This window comes from Euprymna scolopes, chromosome 5, assembly GCF_053919585.1.
Source record: "Euprymna scolopes isolate OS-2025 chromosome 5, ASM5391958v1, whole genome shotgun sequence".
In the NCBI taxonomy this organism is placed as follows: Eukaryota; Metazoa; Mollusca; class Cephalopoda; order Sepiida; family Sepiolidae; genus Euprymna; species Euprymna scolopes.
The window spans coordinates 140,939,548-140,962,654 of NC_136486.1; the positions used below are offsets into that span (position 1 = coordinate 140,939,548).

Sequence of the window (23,107 nt, forward strand, 5' to 3'; positions counted from 1 at the left end):
AGTGTAAGTGTGATTATTGTTCTTGCAGGAACGAAAGGAGAAAAAGGAGACAAAGGAAACACTGGACCAAAAGGAAATCAAGGTGAGAATGGGCGACACGGTGTTCGAGGACCTGCTGGCCCACCTGGACTATTAGGAAATAAAGGTAAGACGAACTTATTTTTAGATGTTTTTCAACAAAAATAGCTAAAATATTGTCTCGATAACGTGACCAGAAAAAATTCAAAACGGGAATAGACAAAACATTTGTTGCGAACTTTATTTAAAAATCAATAGGAACATATCTTAACAAGAGTATATTTAATTAATTTTTAAAATTACACCGTAAAATATATTCATATATATATTGATAAACATCGTTAATTATGAATGTTAATAAAACGACTTATTAAATCATATACTATACAGTAATTAGTTAAATATTAATGTTTTTTTTATTTTCTGAAAAGTTTCAATTCTTACTGAACGTAAAAACGTACAGAAAATAATAGCTATGCAATTTACATGTATATTTAGTGTATTATTGGTACATATTTTCATTTCCCAGGTTTACTCCAAATAGAGAACAATAATTATCATGGATTAAAACGTGATGCAGTATAGCACAAAAGTTAATAAATTTAAAACCAAAATAAACTAAATATAATGCAGCTTACTTCGAACCAATCTTATAATCCGCGCTGTAATAATTAGAAATTAAATTTATAATAAAATATACATAATTTTTATAATAATATGGCAAACAATTCCATATCCGTACGTCTGTGATCACCTTTTCCACCAAAATATATTATCATATAACTAGAAACCATGATAAGTAATTCATCTGATGTACTTGCAGAAATTGCTAAATTTAAATCAATTTGTTTCTAAATCAAGTAATGTTGTCCCATTGATTGAAACAGTAACATTTTAAATAAATACACATAAAGCTTTAACTTCGTTTTTATATTTTGAAGCACATGTAGTTGACAATAAGATTTAGTTGGAAACATGAGATTATAAACAAAATAATGAAATTACGACACTTTTCAATATAAAGAATAAGCATTTTATTTGTTTGATTAAAATTTAGTTGACAGTGACAAGTATATCATCGGAGAAGAACTTGACTTGCTGCCACCTCATCAAGGTGTGTTCCAAGGTCCAAAATGGGGGATTTCTAGTCAGTGCCATCTAAAGTAAAGGCATTTGCGCCTAACCAAAATATCTAGCATTTACCGAGGGTCGCCTCAGGTAATACACGTTGTTACTGTCATATAAATGCAATGGTTTATAATTGGTAACTGCATTACCACTCATGTATTTCGGAATGGAGTTAAGAAAATCGAACAACTCGATGCTTTACACACAAAAACACCCAAGTACATATATAATTGGTTTTGAATTGAAAGTGAATATAATATTAAGTTGATAATTTAATAATCGATCATGATTTTACATAAGATAATAAAACTCTTCGGTAACAATATTAAGTGTAGAGATTTTTATTTGGCAAATGTTATGACATGCCGGCCGAGTGTCTTAAAATACTGTTTTGTGGAACTCTAATCTGTATGCAGTGTTTCGAAACATTTGAGAAATTTTAAGTGAAAAAAAATAAACTATTATAATGGGTGTAGATTATTTTTATTCTCTCAGCCATGATCGGCTAGATTCGGACGTGTTCCAGGGAATAAGAGGAAGCTATCCTATTGAATTAAATTTTCGGGTTGGACAGTACGCATATTAAATAAATAAGGTTACATCTCTCGAGAAGTTGCCGGAATAACAACCAATATGAGAATAATCTGGCAAAAATTAGTCAACCTAATCGGAAATATTCGATAACCTTTTTCTTCTTTAAAAATTAAACAAATCGGTGTTAATTACCGCTGTGTATCTAGATATATTACAATAACATTTACAACTATATAATTTGATGTACTATTTAAAATTATTATCAGTTCCCATGACAAAGAGAGCAATTACTTCAAATTCTTACTTATAGCAATGAAGACGCATATTGAGCTAAATGCGCACATTATCTTTATTAGATAATGGCTAAATGCAGTGATAAACTAATAGATACATTCAGTAGGTAAATACTAAGTTACTATGTTCTTTCTCGATACTTCTGCAAGATTTAAATATTTCTAGCCAACGCAGGTTTCTCCACAATAAAATAATATCCAGACACATGGAATGCGTTATGTACACTGTTTCGAAACGTACACGAGTTTGTCAGGCGAAAATTGAATGGCAATACATTTCCGTACAAGTAAAACATAGGCGAAAGCTATCATTCATATATCTAAAAGGGAAAACACATTAGCTATTACTCTAGTTTTATAAGACTTACTAAATATCTAAAATTTTATAAATGTACATAAAACATAAATGTTTTGTTTTCATCATAAATTTAAAGCACAAAAATGTTAGAAGTTTAAACCAAAACAAGTGAAGTAAAAATTTATAAAGCCACTAAATTATTTTATGAACTTGCTTTAGAAAACCATTTTCCAAGAAAATGTGAATATGTCTAACAAGAGATTATTGTATGTGCGCCAATCCAATTAAATAATAAAACATATCAGTAACGACAAACAAACATATGCACGCTTTTTCTATTTTTTAGATAATTGATGTTTATATCAGAACTTACAATTTACGTGCGTCCTCTAAAAGTAAATCTATTTTTATTAAAACGTGAAAAACTTACGAGCGACATTTTGGCGAATAACTTATTTTTCTACATAGTCACCATAATTCTCAATGCACCTTTGCCAAGAATTCAATGCCGCATCCGTTTCGACGCACCTCACTGGCAGGGGTTTATCCTTAAAAGACTTAAGCTGTCAGTATCTGCAACATAATGATTAAACTTCAAGGATATGAATGCATACGTTCAGTCCAACTTGATCCATTCGGGTGGAATAAAATCGACGATATTACTTTTGGAACACCCGTCCCAATTTAGCTTTGGTGTACTATCAACTTCATTATATTTAGAGAGGATTGAATATTTTAAAATTTACAAAATTTTTCAACAAATAGTAAATAAACATTATTAAATCATCGACTTTTCAAGCAAGGATACATTCAATGCTTTATTATTAATGTATATGTGAGATTTCTTAGTGATATATTTCAAGCGATATCGTTTTTCGCAATACTGGTTTTTAATTATTACAATAAAAATTACTATTATGGAGTTAGACTGCTTTACACAAATAGTACACGTGAAGAGTGTTTTCTTTTGCCCATTTCTCATTTTTTTTCACAGAAGATATGTTTTCTCTTTGTTGTTAACGTGAGTGAGGATGTAATTTCTGTTACATGTATTTGTATATTATAATAATGTGACGTAATAAATACATTTTAATATTTTGTCCTCACAATACATGAATTTTAATGAGAAATACGAGGAGAATTCCGTACTATTGGACGGATTTATATTTTAGCAGTTCTCATTTACTTTCCTTGGTCGTGTTTTTACAAAATGCATTTTCACGATTTAGATATTATTAAGATCAAAAATTAATATATTCGGAGGATTCAGCCGATATTTGATGATCTTCTTACAAATTATTTATAAAATAACAAGTGCCTTTTATTTTCTTTCACATGGATCATTTACTGTCTTCGATTTTATAAAATAAATAGCATGAAATGTCAGTATTTTAATGTCTATTTCGTAATGTCTAGAAAAGAGGTGTTTACTTAAAAAAACATCAATAAAAATATATACAATTTTCCGGGTTGATCAAATACAGGCTGGTGCTAGTGGTATATTGGATACAATTCGAATGGCTTGGATCTCAATGTTCGTGTCCAATATGGGGGCTATTATTTTAGTGCAGTTATTTGCACGGTAAAGAATAATTCAAATTTTCGACGATAATTTTGAGGTCGAGAATGATAGTATTAATTCGGTTTTTGCAGCCTTTATTACAGAATGTAAACGTTATATTTGCTTAACATTTTCAAAAAGCATTGTGCATATCGTATGTTTTAATATGGAAATCATTGACGCATTATATTTAGAAATACGGTACTATTTAAATTCATATAGCGAATTAGTGCGTTTCGCGATTACAATATCACATTGAATCGATATATAATAGATAAGCCCTAGGGATGAGGTCTATCTTACAGATATGCGTTTATTATTCAGAAATTTTCATTGGAACTTAAGCAGCAAGTAAGAATAACATGCTATTTTAAACTTAAGCTGAAGGATATAGCGACTTCCGGTCTAAGTCTCGTATTGTTACAGGATGACGCAGCTTAAAACAGGAGAAGTAAAACTACATTGATTTTCTGCACAGTATGTATATGAACGCAATGTACAAAGAGCAACAGAGCTGGTTAATTCAGAAGTAAGAAATCGGTCAACTCCTCAAAATCTGGTGATACGTAGATATTTTTTTCATAACGCCTCAATGATTCAAGGAATTGATTTATTTTTCACAGAATAGTTTTCTTATCGCTGTAAAACAGGTTTATAACTGATCGTGAGACCTAGCCTTCCGAATATGTTCATAGCTTACAAATAGAAAAGTCAAATATTTGGAATATAGTATATCTTTCATGAATATAATTTTGCAAATCTTATATATTGATACATTGTGTCGTATAAATGATTGCAAAATTGAAATCGTTTCAATAGTTTACCTAACGTCCTTACAGATTCTTATGTTAGTTATTTAGAAACTCAGCTTTCATTAGAACGTATTAACATTCTAAATTATTCACATAAAGCATGTTCGAGTTTATATTGCCCGAAACGTTTTACTTGTAATAACCAAAATACCGTCAATTACTATGATACAAATGTTTAATTCTATTCTAGAAATTCGATTATATATGCTGTTTCTACGATTTTTTTTCTACCGACAAAATCTTGTGAGTTATTAAAAGTAATTTAAGAGTCGGTGTTTTTTTATAATATCACGAGAAATTAACAAAAACAATTTAATGTTTGGCGCATTAAAATAAAATATTAGATAAAAAGCATCTGCTACTGCATTAGAAAATGAAGTATGCATAAAACATGAACTTCAAAGGAATTAATAGTATCTCTAATGACGAAAGCGCAGTCGCTTTACTAATTGTTCACGTATAAATACAATAAATGCGCTGCTATCTGGAATTTTACAGATCGTATGAAATGTTTCACGAATGGATTTTTCGGAGATAAAAATGTATTTGCATTTTTAATAAAGGTGATTCTTTATAATTGCTTGAAATTAAGTATTTTAAGAAAGTCATGTTTTGGGGTAAACAGTGCAATTGTCATAAAGTTTTTGAATTTCAGTACACTTCGATTACTATCTAGTATTTTCTAAAATAAGTGATTAGATTCTACGTTGTCAAAGCGCTTGCTATTGTACAGGGTTTCAACAGTATCAAAAAGTCAATATTGATCATGAATATTCTGAGGAAGTGCCTTATATCATGTATCGTTCTGATATATTGTTCTGTATTAAATTCTCACAACACAGGATTGTGTTTTCAAAATGCACCGGGATTCTTAATTTTAGTTTATCAATGTTCAGGTTACTCACACAAAGATGTGAACAATTTCGAGATAAGATATTTTTTACTAATGGGGGTGGATATTGTAAACAATCCTATTTTCTTTCCCTTTTTAATATAAGTAAATGCTAGTTTTACAATTAACCTTTATTACAACGTGAAGATCCTTGGAGAGAACGGACGAAAAATAAAGAGGGAGAAGCATTGACAAAAGTGCAGTCCAAATCTGAGAACGGTAAGTGAAAATATCAATACAAGCGCACCTGTCTGATTATTTGCACGTCGACGAACACCATCGCACGCATCAGGGTATGCCGAATGCATTGAACTCATTAGAAATGCATATGGATGTAGATATTACTTTTGGATGTATAGAATGCTTTCATGTTTACAAGCACAAATATGTTATGTTTCTGAAATTTGAAGATTGGGTTTGAGAATTCATATTATTTAGCCTATTCGTAAACTGTTCTCGTATTGAGTGGTTTTCCCACGTTTCGGTTGATATAACCTTCGACAGAACATGTGCCGTATAGGATCTAGAACTAAGTAATATCCAGTTCTAAGCGACACTCTACTGAATGTTGAAGGTTCGATCTTCAGTGCAGGAGATATTAAAATAGAATTGCATATTACCTAAGTATTTTACCCTGTTATAGCGGACAGAACAAGAGTATGCTAGTCTCGTTGATAAAATGAAAAAGTTCCGTTCGATATTTCGTGCAAATTCACAAATTCGATAAAATACACCAGAATATGTTTGTAGGTTATATCCGCCGAAAAATAGTGGGAATAAAACGATGGATGAGAACAGGAGTTTGATGAATCAAAATAATCCAAATATATTATTTCATGAAACGTAAATTTCCGCCAGGCATCTTCATTACATTCAATGTGTCAAGATTTTGTAAAAACAGAGAGATGTAAGTCATTTTATTGATTTTATTATAGTCATTGCCATTATCTAAAATGTAGAAACAGCGCAATATAAGTTGATATAATATCAATTAGTTGTCAGGTTTTAAAGACGATTAGTTGTTTAACGAGCGTTTCCGTGAATTATAACACTACATAAACGAAACATTCTGTATTAAATTTACATTATCGTAGGACTTAAAATCAAAAGTCTGTTGGGATAAAAACACACTTTGACATCTAAAATGTGTATATTTATGCAGTATTATGTAATCGGACACGACGTTGTCCAGGAATATTGTTTTATTTTATGCAGATACCACAATAGTGAATTAAAACTTTAACAAACAAAACAAACTAAAATACATTAAGGAAAGAAAGAAATAGATCGCTAGGAAGACAAAGTGATTATATGTATTCTTCTATACTATTAGCTTCAACTATTCGCTATCTAAAACGAGTATTGTATTTATTAGTATTTCGTATACCTATTCAATACAATTATATGAGTATCGTATGTAAATATTTACTCAACACAATCATGGTAGGCAATATTTTCTAAATATTACGAAAGTGTGCAATATTAAGCAGCAAACTCTAAGATTAAGCATTTACTAATATTTTCGTACTTTATTACACGAGTGTCTTAATACTATTTTCAAATAATCAGTTTTATCAATAATTTTGGAATATCATTTACTTGATTTATAGTTAATTTCAACTGAGTGAGCATCGAACCTATGCAATATATACGAAATATATATGAATATCATATTAGTCTATTTACTGATATGGAAAATTCACGTGCATTTGGTAAATTCTACTTTGAGCTAGCGTATAAACAAAAGTCAATGTTCAGGGTGGAACAATAAAATTGTCCATCTAGAAAAGACGACATGATTCTATTTCCGTTTGATAAAAAACAGTGTTCTATTTGGTTGCAAACCATCTTCTAGTTGGCAAGTTGTGCACTAATCCCAAGAGCAATAGGAGCCTTCTATCATGTCTAGAAGTGGCACAATGTTCAACAAGCAAGATCAGAGATACGCCGCTGTACAAATCATGCTTTCTACCTATCCATATTATGAAAAGACCATTGCCAGCACCTTAAAAATGCATCGGTTAATTGTCAGGAATAACATGGGCACGCCCAGTATGATGAATACAAAGTTTACAGAAACTCTTACCGTCTTTGGTGTGGTTTCAAGTGAGGGCCATATAATGTCACCTCCCATCTTTCGAAGCTTGCTTGAAAGTCAACATCGACGTGTACCTGGATGCGCTGAAGAGTCTAGTGATCCCTTGTCGTAATCAGATGGCTGCTGGCCGAGTCTGGGTGTTGCAGCAGGACTCGGTGCCGGCTCACAAATTCTAAGAGACCCAGGCTTGGCTTCAGAAAGAGTTCTACGATGTGTACCCTTCTCTCCTGATCTGAATATATCAGATTACTTCCATTGGTCATACTTCAAGACCATATCAACCTGATCTTTCACAACACTCAAACCAGCCTGATCGCCGCCATCCGCCGAGCTCTTGTCGGCGCTTTTGGAAAAGGAATGCTCCCAGTTTCATATTGGTACTGTGGCGGTGATTGAGGCTGAAGCCGGCTACTTTGAATAGATATCAGTTCTACTAGTTCATAATCAAGTTACCTGAATTGATTTTTCAATATAAGTTTTAAAATAAAACTGCAGTGTTGTTTTGTTTAGGGCGACAGCTTTATCGTTCCACCCTGTATTTCGTATTTTTATCACTATATCAATAAAATTGGTGTGATTATATACTTGTGTAAAAAGGACACTAGACAAATTAATATCGAAGTCAAACATTTATCTAAAATGGTCGCGTCATTTACTCCTACCTTATGCATGCTTTCCGGTACTTCATTTAGTATAATTACAATTCGTAAATTGCTACTATTTTTTCAAAGAAAGTCACTCTCAAAAATCCCATACGTAAAGCCAGTAACAAGACACTTTTGCAACTAATCTATAGTTTACGCTTATTCTATGTATCTTTCAGTTATAGTATTTATCTTTCAGCTATAACGTATTTTATGTAAATGATAGGCGCTCCATTCATATTCACTTCTAATTAAAACACTAATTGGTGAGTTATACAAATGTTCATTCTACATTTCATATTGACCAGACATTACATAATAATTTCTGTTACATTCAGCATGGCCGACGCATTTTATTCTTTCGAAACAACCCGAACGTTACTCCATTTAATCTTCAAACACGCTATTCCATCAGAATTGAAAACATTTCATGAGCATTTTTTTAATGTAAGATTATTTTTAAATTAATCCACGCGCAAACGCTTTCATTCGATTAAAATCTTTTGTTTACATATATATTTAATATGAAAACAAGGAAAGGAAAAGTGAGAGAATGTGTATGTGCGTACGTATGTTAATCTACTGTTTATTTTTGCTGTTATTACTACGCGATACTACTACTAATAACGTTTTCGTCATAACATTCACTACCACAAGAAATGCAGTTTTTTTCTTTTGCCGTTAATTTTTTGTTACTAGTTATAGCATTTAATCTATTAATAACAACGTATTCAAACGGAATTAAAACTTTCATAAATTTTTAATTCATGCAGGTGATTGAGAGATTAATCTTCGCAAGAACGTTTTTATTCTAGTAATAACATCTTTTACATGTGTGTGTTGAATAAACACAGAGAAGGAATGTGTGTCCGTTGCGACCGTCTTATTGCTGTGATTACGACTATTACAATACTACACTAATCATGACATGCACAATCGTAGAGGGTTTGCACATTTTTTCTGTTGCAGTTAAGAATGATTTTTATTAACGGTGTCTTTATTTCTTAATTTACCGAGCACATCATAAAATCATTTAGTAAAATCTAGGAAGATGCCTTCTTTTTAAGTAAATGAAAGGTATTTTTACGTGTGTTTATCCACCATCTTGTTTTCGTTTGATTGTTGGGCATGCCACTATTACTATCGCTATATTGTTAGAATAATAAAGCGTGATAATTATCTGAGTATACGGTTTGAAAACTGCGTACAAAATCGGATCCTATTATAGTTGCCGCATGCGCCAGAGGATGGAGCACCTTAACGGAACCCTTTGGATTCCTTATTTATTAATGGTGTCCTTAATTGTTATCTTACAGACTAAAACAAAAGTATCTCTACCGAAAAGGATTTCTCCTTCAGAGAATGATTCCAGACAAATTGGCTTCAGAGGTGATTACATTATTTATCCGTATACAATTTTTATTCGATATTATCGTTTTGGGTAGGTTCAGCGCATATTTAAACGTTTACTAATGCTTTTAAATATCCCCTTGTTTTTCATGAAAAGAAATTTACATCGGTCTAGATGGAGGTTTATAACATGAAAAGACTCGGCATACACACGTGTACGTGTGTATGTTGACCATTTTCTATTACGTCTAAGGAAAAAACACTGTAACCTGATTAGAAGTCTCAATGTCAATATGTATAAGTATTTTTTTAAAATGGACGAAAATATAAAAATCTAGATTTTATCACGTGGGTCACAACAATGCGTTTTTGGAATTGTGAAAATATAGTTATAGTTACAGCATCAATAAATATTAATGTTATAAATTATAATCATGAAATCTACTACTAATGCCACTGTTTTGCAGATAGTGTTATTATCATCATGTTTTCTTACCGACATGTAGTACTTACCTAGCTTTTCGAGTTTTGATGTCGGGTTATTTAAAAGCAACAAGCTACTTGCATCTCTTGATTTTTTTCTAATATAAGAGGTGCAAATTTCATTTTAATACGTTACGCATACGGTAACTAACCTCGTTGAAGAGCTATTATCGACCACTTTACAAAAAACAAAATTATTTAAATTTAGAAGGATTTCGGCTTTATTGCAATGATTTCACATTTTTTTCAAATATTTCTCCATTAAATTGTTTTATCATTTTTTATTAATTGAAAGATTATGCATATTTGTCCCGTTATGCGTATTACTTAAATATCATTAATGGAGACCTTAATGCTTTGCTTCTTGGCCTGCGTCTATATTTAAAGATATTGAAAAGTGAATATTTACATAGTATGTAAACGAATACAACTTACATATATTGGGGAAGAAATGAAAAAGTTACTTACAAAAGGAAACGTATCGTTATAAATTTTACCTTACTTATGTGTATGAAGTAAATAATTTGATAGCAAGAACACTCGGCTTTTAACTTTTTTCTTTCAATTAGTTTGTCCAAGCTGAAGATGGGGATTACTACTGGATGCCAGATATTCATCTGCTATCTTATATTCCAACTGGAGTATCTTTTAAGTTTCTAACCTTTTAATGCAATTGCTAAAATCTCTCTTCAACTTGGTTTTCCGAGTCTATTTGCTGGTTATTTTTTTTATTGTTTTGCATGAGTTTAGTTTCTCCATAAATTAGTGTAATTAAAGCGATCTTCACAAGAGTACAGTTTCTTTTCATGTCGTATATAATACCTGGGTATTCCGATACATGTTACCTCGCAGCCCTGTTTAAGTCTGCATCATTAGGAAAACTTCTGGAAAAATGGTGGGATCCTTCTATCGATCCAGTAGATATCTCACTGCCGATGCCATTCTCTATTTATATAAGGATCGAGGTACGTTCAAGGATGGAGTAATGTTGCCACATCCGGGCAGGAGCTGCTAGAAAGGACTTATCCTGCCTTGATAGAGTTCAAAATAGACTTCCTAGCTTCGTAGGGGATGTCCTTTTCTCTTCCCTGCAACCTTTTCCTCACAGAAGAGATGTTGCGAGTTTGTCTCTGCTTTATCATTTTCATAGAAATTGCTCGACTCCCCCCTCGACAAACTTTCACAAGAAACACCCGTCTAGCAGAAAACACTATCAATAATTTCCCTCACTCTTTATCGGTGCCTAACCCTAAACGTAGATTCGATGAACAAAGTTATTATTATTATTATTATTATTATTATTATTATTATTATTATTATTATTATTATTAGGAAAACTAAATTCTAAGACTACTTCACCTTTCTTTTAGATACAATTCAATAACTGTTTTCAAAATGTGTAGCTAGAGAAATTGAATAGTCATAGTAGATGGTGTATGACTTATTTCCAATGGTAAATGTTTCCATGACTTGGTGCTGCGTTCGATATCCATCTTATTGCAAATTGTCTAGTAGACAAATTTACACAGTCTATTGTATAGCATCGCATAGCTGTCATCCCCCAGCAGAACCTAACAACTTGATATCGGGTGGCTCACACTCGACTTCTGTGTGACAGAACCTGCACTTATTGGCGTTACCGCGATGACATCTTTTTAAAAGCATTGGTCATTACACCTTGGTTGTGGGCAGTCATTGTAATTCTCTTCTGATCACAATGGAGTGACTCATTTTAGCAAGTTTATAGAATTTTTTTTACCTATATAGTCCTAAATTAGTTCGCTCAGAAAATACTTGTCACGCTGTTGGTTCGTTAATTCGTCTTTTACAGCGCCGCTAGTGCAAAAATAATACACGCATAATAGTGCAAGACGAGTTCATAATTGATTGAATGTCAGCAAAATTATAAAAATATCTTTAACATATAATTAATAATTAATATATGAAATATTAAATTTGCAGTGAAATTGAAAAGAGAATTATTTAAATTGTACATATATTATTTTAAATATTTTAAATTGTACATATAATAATTTAAATTGTACATATATTTTTTTAATTGTACATATATTACTTTAAATATTTTAAATTGTAGATATATTAAACCACACGGCATTCAACTGATTCAATCAAGAACATGCAGGATTTGGGAAAAATAATGAAGCCTTAGTTACGTATTATTAAAAAGTAAAATTAGTAGAGCAACAGAATACTGTCTCTAGGATGAATAATTATGCTATGCAATACAATAAATGAAAGTGTTACTAGATATAAAATATTTTACCTACAAGTGATGTTTAATATCGTTGAGTACAGAAATAACTAAATTACTAAATCTGTAAAGTTGAAAGTAATCTACATAAACACGTTAGAATTCAATAGTTGTTTGTATGAACAAATGTATTAAACCCATTTTAAGGAGTTCCAAAATGCGTTGTTTCGTAAAATCGCTTACAGTTGCTGAGTAACAATCAAAGAAAAAAATCTTGGTGTCTGACTAATAAATTAGTTTTGTCTATCATAAATTTTAAAAACTAAATGTAAAAGTATACACAAATATATATCTTTCAGAATTCTAGAGATGTAAAAAAATATTGCACAGAACTACAAATATAGACGAATCATATAAGACAAAAACAGGAATATGTTTACAAATGAATTATATTAATAAAATAAAAATTCAGTAGCGTAGGGCTTCAGCCTTTGTCCTGCTGTAATATACGCAGAAATATATTTTAATTTGTCCAGATGTCGTATATATTATTATAGAGTCGCGATCTCAAAATAAAAAAAAATAAGTATTTTGGTGCCATCAGTTAAAACCCCATCCAAACCTGTATTATTCGAAGCTGATGATTTTACCACTGTATCAACCTTACATGCATACGAACTCGTTAAAAATAAAACATAAACTAAGATAAATGTACAATATATTTTTCAGTTTAGACAATTTTTTTATCCATTAAATACATAACCCATAAAATAACGGTCCGTACAAAATCCAATCATTTAAGCCCGTAGCGCAACCCTGTGACTTTTACTTTCGGTGGAGATAGAGTTTGAAAATATGAAATACTGACAGACAGACATATAGTCCTTTTGGGAGATCCGCTGTTGCCCGGGATTGGGTGGGGATCAATGAATAATTCACCCTCCCATATTTTATTATAATTTATTTATAATTATAGAATCTTACAAGCAATAGAAGATTGGATGCATTAAAAGTAATACATAACGAATAAACTTATTCATATAAAACATGGAATAATATTAATAAAGATTAGAACAACTTTCTAAAGACGATTATTCAGAGTTGCATGACAATTTACTCCAATTGACTAATTTATGACATAACGATATCGTAATGATTAAAGTTTATTTAAAACCAATCTTTCGAACAACATGTTGTAAACAACATAATTAAAAATAATTCGTGAACTAAAATAAGTAAAAAAGCTTCCTTACATATGCGAGAATTTCCGACTAGTTTCTTTAATAAAATATAATTTAATAAAACTAATTACGGTAGTCAAAGATTATTAAACGTATTATTTCATATTACCCAAAAATAATTATCAATTTTTTTGTATAATTCTGTGTAAAATGATGACAGATATGGTATAAAAAAAACTTTTAAAACGTTGAATATTCGAGTATTCTAGTTAGGAAGCACCCAGCTTTGCCTGGGCATAAAATATTCTTAATATCATATTTTAATCCGTCCAGATTTCGAATATATAATTTAGAGTCGTAATTCCAAAAGTAGTAATAAAAATATGTTTGGTAGCCATCATCTAGAGCCGAAGCCAAAACTATAGCATTCAAAGCTGGTGACGTTTGTAGTGTTCCAACGTGACACGCATATGAACTGATTAAAAATTAAAAATGAACTAAGATTAATGTACAAAATGTATCCTGTTTTGTCTTAATTTTGATCAAGTTTTTAGCACTTTAAAACTATTTTCACCAGTTAAAAACACATAAAATAAGGGTCAGTAGAAAAATCTAATCATTCGAGGCCTTCTTGCGTCGCTCTTCGACCCCTAATGTAAGGGGAGATAGAGTTAAAAAATATGGAGACAGAGACATACAATTTTATATATTAGATTATAATAGCAGATGAGCGAATAATTCACCCCATATTTTATGTTCATCAAAATCAGTGAAATCTCCCATTTTTCAATCAAATTGATTAATTGCCTACTCTAGTCTGGGACCCATTGAGGTGCACCGAGAGGAAGGTATATAGATAAAATGTCTGTTGTTCGTCGGTGTGCTTATCATTTAAATATGTATAAAAAAAGACAGATGGTTATAGCATGTTGGTGATAGGACAGAGGTTGGAGATTATTTGATAGTGCGGGCCCTGTTATGTTGTCAACCAATTTTGAACCATGTATAAGAGTAACTAGTGGCAGATAAACCAGCTTAGATGTGACAACAATACTCCGTGTAAAAGCGAGTGGTAGCCTTTGAAATATATAGGATGCTCCCAGTTATGTAAATTTACCTAGCACGGTACAGAGAGCGAAACTTTTACGCACCAGCCTTGGCAATGTTCCCAACATATTCGTTCCAATCCATGCTGTTTCCCAATGTTTAACCGAAGTGTTTTAACGTAAGCTTTCAGAATGTGGCTCATTAGCTTTAGCAATCAGCAGTTTTGAAGGTTACTCGGAGTTATTAAAAGGGGGTAATCTTATTCTTGCTAACATTTAATGTTTACATCGATTTCTGTCCCAATTCTACTGTTGACTGGAAGTCCCTGTTAAAGATTTCAGTCATTTGCTTAGATATGTTAAAAATTGTATAAATAAATACAAAGTGCGTTTTGCGGATGCATAATTAAAATAAACGAAAGTGCTGAATATCTTTTTTTGACATAAAAAGATTTGCTATGGATGAAATATAAATATTTCCAAATTATTTTTATCAATTCTGAGGGTAAAATGAAGTACTTTTTTCGGCTGCGAAAATGTATTACCAGCACACATTTGTAGGGGCCATCCTGTAGGTATGCATTTTTATGTGTGAGCAGGTATTTTCAAGTAAACGCATGAACCGTAAAATAGGGGTACAAACATAACGAAGTAAATAATCTTGCTATGTTCGCTAAACTCCATCTATAAGTGCGAATACATTAATAACAATTTGATATTTAAAAGTTTAATGAATAGATGTACGTTTGAAAAATCTAAAATTTACAATTACTTTTTGATTATTCTAATTGCATAGTAATTATTAATTATTAACTACATCAAGTCGAAAGAGTGTTATAAACACGTGAAATATGCAACGTATATATATATATATATATATATATATATATATATATATATATATATATATATATATATATATATATATATTCCTTGGGAATACATTGTTTTGAAGCATATATTCCTCTTAATAATCTAAATTGTTTTAAATAACTTTAGAAGATGCATTTGCGCCACCACTGCATACATACTACTGAATTTTGTTTTAATAACCAAAACTAAATCAATCTACAGTAATGATTTTCGTTTGTTAATTTTTTAATATTTAATATAAGTGAATGTCTATATGTTCGTCTTTATGAATGTCTTATACATTGTCCGTTCTGCATGTAGCTTATTTTATTATTACATTTTTCAAATGATAATAAAGACCGTAAGAATGATGGGTGGAATAGAATAAGATTATTCAAAAAGTAGAACAGACATCCCAAAAAGTGAATAATTCTAAATAATATATATATATATATATATATATATATATATATATATATATATATATATATATATATATATATATATATATACTAAAGGAATAAGTACTTTAGGACTTTCAAAATTAAATACTACACACATATTAGTGTCTCACAACATCTGTCGTTTTACGAGTGGTAAAAAATATAATGAGAGGAAACCTTATGTATAGCATATTGGTAAAAATTTCCACGGGCTATTACATAGTTTTTAATCTATATGTAATGTTAGAGCGTCAAGTACGAGTTCCTTTGGAATGAAAGTGAAATTCAAAGATATGATATATATATATATATATATATATCGATGAATATAGAGACAGTAAAATTTGTTTGTAAAGATAAGACTTGAAATGGGCAGTTGTCTCATATAACTATTGTAACATATTTTTAAAGAAATTTAAATCTCAGGAATATTTGTAAATTGCTATCCAATATTTAATATACTATTTCATAAAACTCGAAATTATTTAAACGGATGTCTTCTTCCTCCTTCATCTACATTGTATAAAATCAAATTAACAAAAACATAGGCCGAATTAGAAACCAATACACTATACAATATGGTTCTTAATTTTGTAATAAAATAATCAGCTAAGAGGTTATTACTGTACGCATAAAATACAGAGATATGTATACATACAATATTCATAAAAAAGATACTTTAATATTATCTGTCTCAGGAGAATAATTATAGATCGACGAAAGGGAATAATTTCTATAACGTTGCGAAGATTAAAATGAAAATATGTTTACAATAAAATATTTGTGTAGCATGTTTATATTATTATCATAATTCATTGCGTGATTTTCATTCAAGAAATGTTCTAAGGCTTGAATTAAAACAGTTCTATCCAGAAATTAAGGAAACATAACTTGGAGAACGTGCCTTAGTCTTCAGAAAAAGCTACTGCTGGTAAGACATAGCTCAGTGATCTTATTTTGGGCTGCGACTACTATGTGATTTTCAATATTAAGTCAAGATGTACTTGTATTGAAGATTATCCTAATCCCACGTTGTCATGAAAATCTTCTGTGCAGACAGACATTAGAAACTCAAGCATTCAAGTTCTCTCCGCACCGGGATGAAACATGTACATACAAGCATGTTATATATATATATATATATATATATATATATATATATATATATATGGAAATATAATTTCTTATAATATATAACAACGCTTATGTAGGAAGCTCAATGTAATTACAGAGCAATATAGTTAGTTGATACGTCATAATCATGTTGACACACCGGTTCCCGTTGGATCACCGAATTAAGCAATGTTGAACTGGTCTGTACTAAATGTGTGACCATTTTGGATTTCAGGTGCTGTATGTGCTCTCTCCATTGTTTTCAGTCGTCCTGGTCTTCTCCTTGCCATTGGACTCAAACAGTGCCGATTCAGGAGAGGTGTGGTTGGGGTTTGTGCAACCCTTGTCTCACAATGAGACGCGCTACTGCCCCTAAGGGGTATCTTTTGTCTTTCAAGACTGAACGGAAGCATGGGGTGGATAGTTATTAAACGACAGAAGACTATATTCCAAAATTCGTGATGCTGACAATCTAATAATTTATACATTTAATTCAGTTGTATTTACAATTCTTGACAGTATCTGTTTCGTGACGCAAATCAATCACTTAATTATTATATCAACCAGTGAATCTATTATGCCCTTAACTCATCAGAAGAAATAGCAACAATCAATCTGTTAAAATGGAAAAAAGTGTGTTTTTACAGTATTAAAAGCCCGAAATCGGAAGAGAAGCTGTAAATACCTAATAATATGGTTCCATTACGCCATTTTGAAACATAAGGTATTTATAGCTTCTCTTCCAATTGCGATTTTACTCATGTCAGAAACAATATTCCAACGTTTTTATAGCCGGTGATGAGTTGTTTCTAATAATGGGGTTTTGTGTTCTAAACTTCTTGTAGTAAATAACAAATTTAGTTTAGAGTTGTTTTCGAACGAACTTTTAATTGTATTTTATTCGATTCTGAAGTTGGGTGTCATTTGATTTTGGCAAAATATATTAATGGAGTTTTCACGACGATGCTGGCTAATATTATTATTAGGGTTTTGAAGAGATTGTTGCATTCGTTGTATTTGTTCATCAACAATGTAATTCGGAAAGTGATTGTTAATGAATACTTGTTTAATGTTTTTTTTCAATGAGTAGTGTTTTTCAGTAAATGACATCATTTTAGCGCGATTTAATAATTTTTAATATTGACTATTTAGTACCTTTGTAGGCACCCATTCTTAAAGTTCAGGAGGCTTCCACTACATCTCGTTGGGTATATGTGTTACTGTTGGAGTCAGAGAAAGGTACTTCTGTAATACACATTAATAGTAATTTTTTAAAATATTTGTTTTATTAATTCTAAAAGGGGTGTGTGACGGATTATGATAATTGTTGTTATAATTATATCTACTGTTTCTACTACAGATGCATTAGTGAATAAACTTTCTACATCGAGAGAAGTAATTATTTTGTTTTCCGGTTGCATTGATGTTAGTATTTGCGTTAGTTCGTGTGCGGGTTAACACTATATTTGCTTGGAATATACGGGCTAATAATTTCGTTTAATGTTTTTGTTCGAAGATAGATGGGAGTAGAATTTGGGATATGAAAGGTCTGAGAAGAGAATTAGGTGTATGTATGTTGACTGTGCCAGTTGGGTTAACAGGTTTATAGTCTCCAATTATTTTAGCGGGTTCATAATTACCAAAGTGTGCGTTATTAGCTGTAATTAGTTTGTTAACCTGTGTTTTTCATGTATTTGTAAGAATATACTATACTCTTTTAAATTTCGTATGATCGTTAAGAATGATCATAAGTTTTTTTTTATTATAATCAGATGTGTTAATGATGAAAAAGATATTAGATTAATCAGCTTTTTTATAACTATATTATGATGGCTACGTACTACTTTGGCCGCATCTTTTAGATCAGAAGTTATCATTGAGTTGTATTGCTTTTTATAAAATTGATTTTTTGGCCTCTATATTTTTAATCGAATTCTCATCGATTTTATATATTTTAAGTTACCATCACCTAACGCGTTTTAATGTACATGTTACTTTTCACTTTAATTTCCATTTTTACTCCTTTGTACTTTTATCTCAAAACCTGAAGATGGTTCGTGGACAGATCGAAAGCGCTCGTGACAGTAACGACTATGAAACCTTTATTAATATTTTCGATTGTGATATAAAAAAGACTGTACGGAAAATCGAAATATTAAAAAGAAGAATAATGAAGCAATATGTCTCCGTTGCATTTTATGTTTACTTGAATGAAAAAATGCCGACTAAATATACTAATTTCATATATATATATATATATATATATATATATATATATATATATATATATATATATATGCGTCTGTGTGTGTGTTGTTTTATCCTCTCTTGGGGTCCTATTTCGAAATATTCAAGGAAATCCGAAATAATCTGTTTGTCGAGAGGGTCATAAGGAGGAGCATGCGATATACAACATTTCGATCGACTTTGCCGTCAAAATTTGAATGAAATATAAGTTATTACGATTTTAACTAAAAAGTGCTGCCTATACGCTTTGGAGGGGTTACGTCAATTATCGGTGCATTTAAAAAAAGATCTCATGACAATGTCTACCTATAGAAAGGTAAAGACGACGCCTTTGGCTAAAAATAAAAACGTTAACGTAATAATTTGTTTTAGAAACTCATAATAATATACAAGAAGACAACTATCCAAATTCCAACGTTAAGCAAAAAAAAATTACGCAGTTGACCGTCTTTTTCAAGATGGTTCATATAATGTCGATATAAGAGCATACAAAAGCCGTTTCATTCGAGAAATTTCGTAATTTCTGTTCTTTTTTCTACGTTACCACTTCTTGTTGATAATTAGAGCTGTTACAACAGCATATTCTTTTCATTAATTTGTGTCTTGAATATATCCGTTAATATCTTATACGTTTTCTTTAGACTGATGTGATTCTCGGTTGATTGACTGTGGCTTACTGTGTCGGATATAATCTTGACAGTCAAAATAATGAAAAGAATATCGTGTTGTCACAGTCCTATTGAAAACGGAGTCCCAAAATCATTCAACAAGTGTGGACCGGATGGGATCTTTACAACAACTTACTGACTGATTCACTAATGCTCAAAACAATGGTTGCTTTGTTTTTTGGCGCTAGAGTAGGTTAGGGTTTTTTATCCAACCCGATTGGCCACTGTTTTTTTTCTTTATTAGAATGCTCTATTTTGGGTGATAACGATCTTGCATCTTCACATCCTAGCATTTTTAAGAGAAAAAATGTTTTTCTTTTTCTTTTTAAATCCAGACCCTGGACTATTTTTCTTTAATCACTTCGACTATGGAATAATTCCTCCGCTGCTTAAGTGAGAATTTTCTATTTTTGCATATCCGTCATCTTACATCAAGAAAGCGTATCTACCACCATAGTTTTCTACTTTATATTTTTAACTTGTAAGGGATATTCTTGCAGAATAAGAAACCAATTTAGCAACCGGCGATTTTTATTTTACATTATATTCAAAAATACTAATGTGTTATGATGGCTCTCTCTCTATATATATATATCTGTGGGAGCCTTCCCCGATGTAATACATATTTCGAAATTTTCCATGGCCAATATAATCGCCAGAGTTCCCTGCTCGATAACAGAGTATTGCTTTTGCTGGTTATTCGGGTTTTTTAAGAAAAAATAACTGATTCGTTTTAAGTTCCTGTTACACTCCGTTTGAGACAGCACAGGACCGACCCCATTTTCACTGGCGTCGGGGTGTAGAGTGAATGAGTAATTAGAGTTGGTGCTAACAGCACTGGTTCATTGCGTAGATATTGCTTAATTTGTCCGAATGAATCTGGATATTCCTATGTCCATGGGAATCTATTTCCTTTTTTAGAAGGTTTGTCGGGGTCACCACGATGTTGGAAAGATTATGGCAGAATTTCAGAAGATAGCCTGCCATACCCAGAAATAGCCTAACTTGTCATACATTCACCGGCTTGGAATCTTCTTTAATATTCTTCTCTTTAATTTCCCTCTATCTTACACACCCATAACTTACTGTGTGACGTAAATATTTGACCTCCACCTTTCCGAAATTACGCTTTTCCAAGTTGATCATCAAATTTGATTCATTTAACCTTTGAAATGTTCACTCTAATGCTCATTGCAGATGACACTATCATCGATGAAAACGCTCACGTTTGGAATTTAAGCCAAACACCTATTTATCAATCGAGTGAAGGTTGCTTGGGAATTCCTCATGACAAATAGCATAACATTGTAATATTATTTTCCTCCAGGCACTACAAACGCGGATTTAAGCTTTGCTTGCTTAGTTAATAGTATTGACCATTATTCTTTAATCAATCACATTCGGTGATGTATTCAGCGTTTCCTATCTGGTCGATGGAAGTTTCTACCCTAGCTATAGGATATGAATCAGCCTTAGGAATTTCGTTAAATTCCGATACTTTGTACAAAATCGGACCGAGCAATCTAACTTATCCACCAACACGCACGATGATATTCATTCACTGAAACTTGGTTCAATGATGTCGTTTTTGAACATACATTCAATTGTTTTCCTTATCAGTTCCTTTTTCCTAGGATTTCCCCGGTATGGGTGTTGCTTGACAGGCTGGTTAATTGTTACTTCCATTTCATGCGCAATAACGTTAGTTTGTCTCAGGATATACGAGAACAGTCCTTGAAATTTATTCATATTGACCATATCTTGTTTCTCTTCTTCCGACAAATGGTTCAATTTTTCGCACATATACTCTACTACTATGGAGTGAGTTAACTTCATTGGGATCTCCTTTATGTGTACACTACTGTCTAATAGTGTTTCTTTATCTTCAATTATATTTTCCTTACCAACAGGTAAATTTTAATTATCTTCCCCTTCCACATGTTTTCAGTATGTTTATATGGCATCCTTGTATTTTTCTTCTTCCTAGATTTCTTATTTTATATTTCAGGTCATTGACCTTATTAGACTCTATATAGAAACTAGTGAATTTTACGTCAAATGGAGATTTCGTTGATAGATCGTAACTGTCTCCAACAGTGAATTTTCTACTCTTGGCCTTGCGGTTGTATAGATGTCGCATTTCCGTTAAGTTTTAATTAGATGGCTTCCCGCCGTCTTTTTAGCCCTTTTCAGGTTTTCTCATAGGTTTCCGACATATTGTTTTATTAATTCTGGCATCTTATCAGTGTTTTCCTACTGGTCTATTTCCATTGGGGGGGGATCATCATTTCTCGTCAGTATAATAGCTCAAACGGTTTATACCCGAGCGATTCTTGCTCCGAATCTCTTTTACAACCAGCACAAAGGGTAATTCTCTATTATAATCATTCTTTCGCTCAGCACAATGAGCTCGTAACATGCTTTTCGATGTTGCGTGAAACCGCTCCAACGCTCCTTGGGACTCCGGATAAAATGGACGGCGATAGGTTTTATTCCCAGTAGCTATATTACCTTTTTTCAATAAGTTGGACGTGAATTTTGTCCCCCTATCAAACTTGATGACTTTCGGAATTCCCATCTTTGTAAAGAAGTGTTATAATACTTCCACCACCTGCTTGTCAGATATGTTGCGTAATGGAATACCTTCCGGAAATCGGGAGCTAGCACACATCACTGTCAAATACTTATACCCCGATTTTTTTTTTCGGCAAAGGTCCGACGCAATCAATCAGTACCCTGTTAAAAAGTTGTTTAACGGTTATTAGCTTTAACGGTCCCCGTGCTATGTCTGCTTCAGGTTCCCCTGTGTTTCTGATATATTCCACACGAATTACAGAATTCTTTTACACTGGCCTTCACGACAGGCCAATAGAAATTTCGAGTCAACTTTCTCTGGGTCTTGTTAAATTCCAGATGTCTAGCTAACGGGACTTCAGGGGCTAATCTAAGGACATCTTCACGATATTTATTTGGCACAATTAGTTAACATCATTGTTCTTTTCTACCATTTTTTCTGTTTCGCAGAATAATAATTTCTTTTTAATATTCCCTCGTAAGAGAAATCCTGTTGTGTATGCCTTCCGTCAGTCGGCCTGTTTATTTGCTTAACTTTTTCTCTTAGAATATCGTCGTCCTTTTGAGCCCTTATTAATTCAGTACGTGACTTGCCCAATGGCGCGATTTTCTCATCATGCAATTGGTCTAATGCTGTCATCTCATCACGCGATTTGCTTG

At 31.9% G+C, this 23,107-nt stretch overlaps 1 protein-coding gene across 1 annotated transcript in view; it reads left to right on the top strand.

The window, feature by feature from the left end:
• LOC145276640 (uncharacterized) overlaps nucleotides 1-23,107 on the top strand; it is a 748,502-nt gene that overhangs the window by 243,292 nt on the left and 482,103 nt on the right. Inside the window, exons 5-6 of the mRNA XM_080127831.1 lie at nucleotides 29-145; nucleotides 5,684-5,755. Of these exons, the coding sequence (XP_079983957.1) occupies nucleotides 29-145; nucleotides 5,684-5,755 (189 nt within the window). The remainder of the gene's footprint in view (nucleotides 1-28; nucleotides 146-5,683; nucleotides 5,756-23,107) is intronic.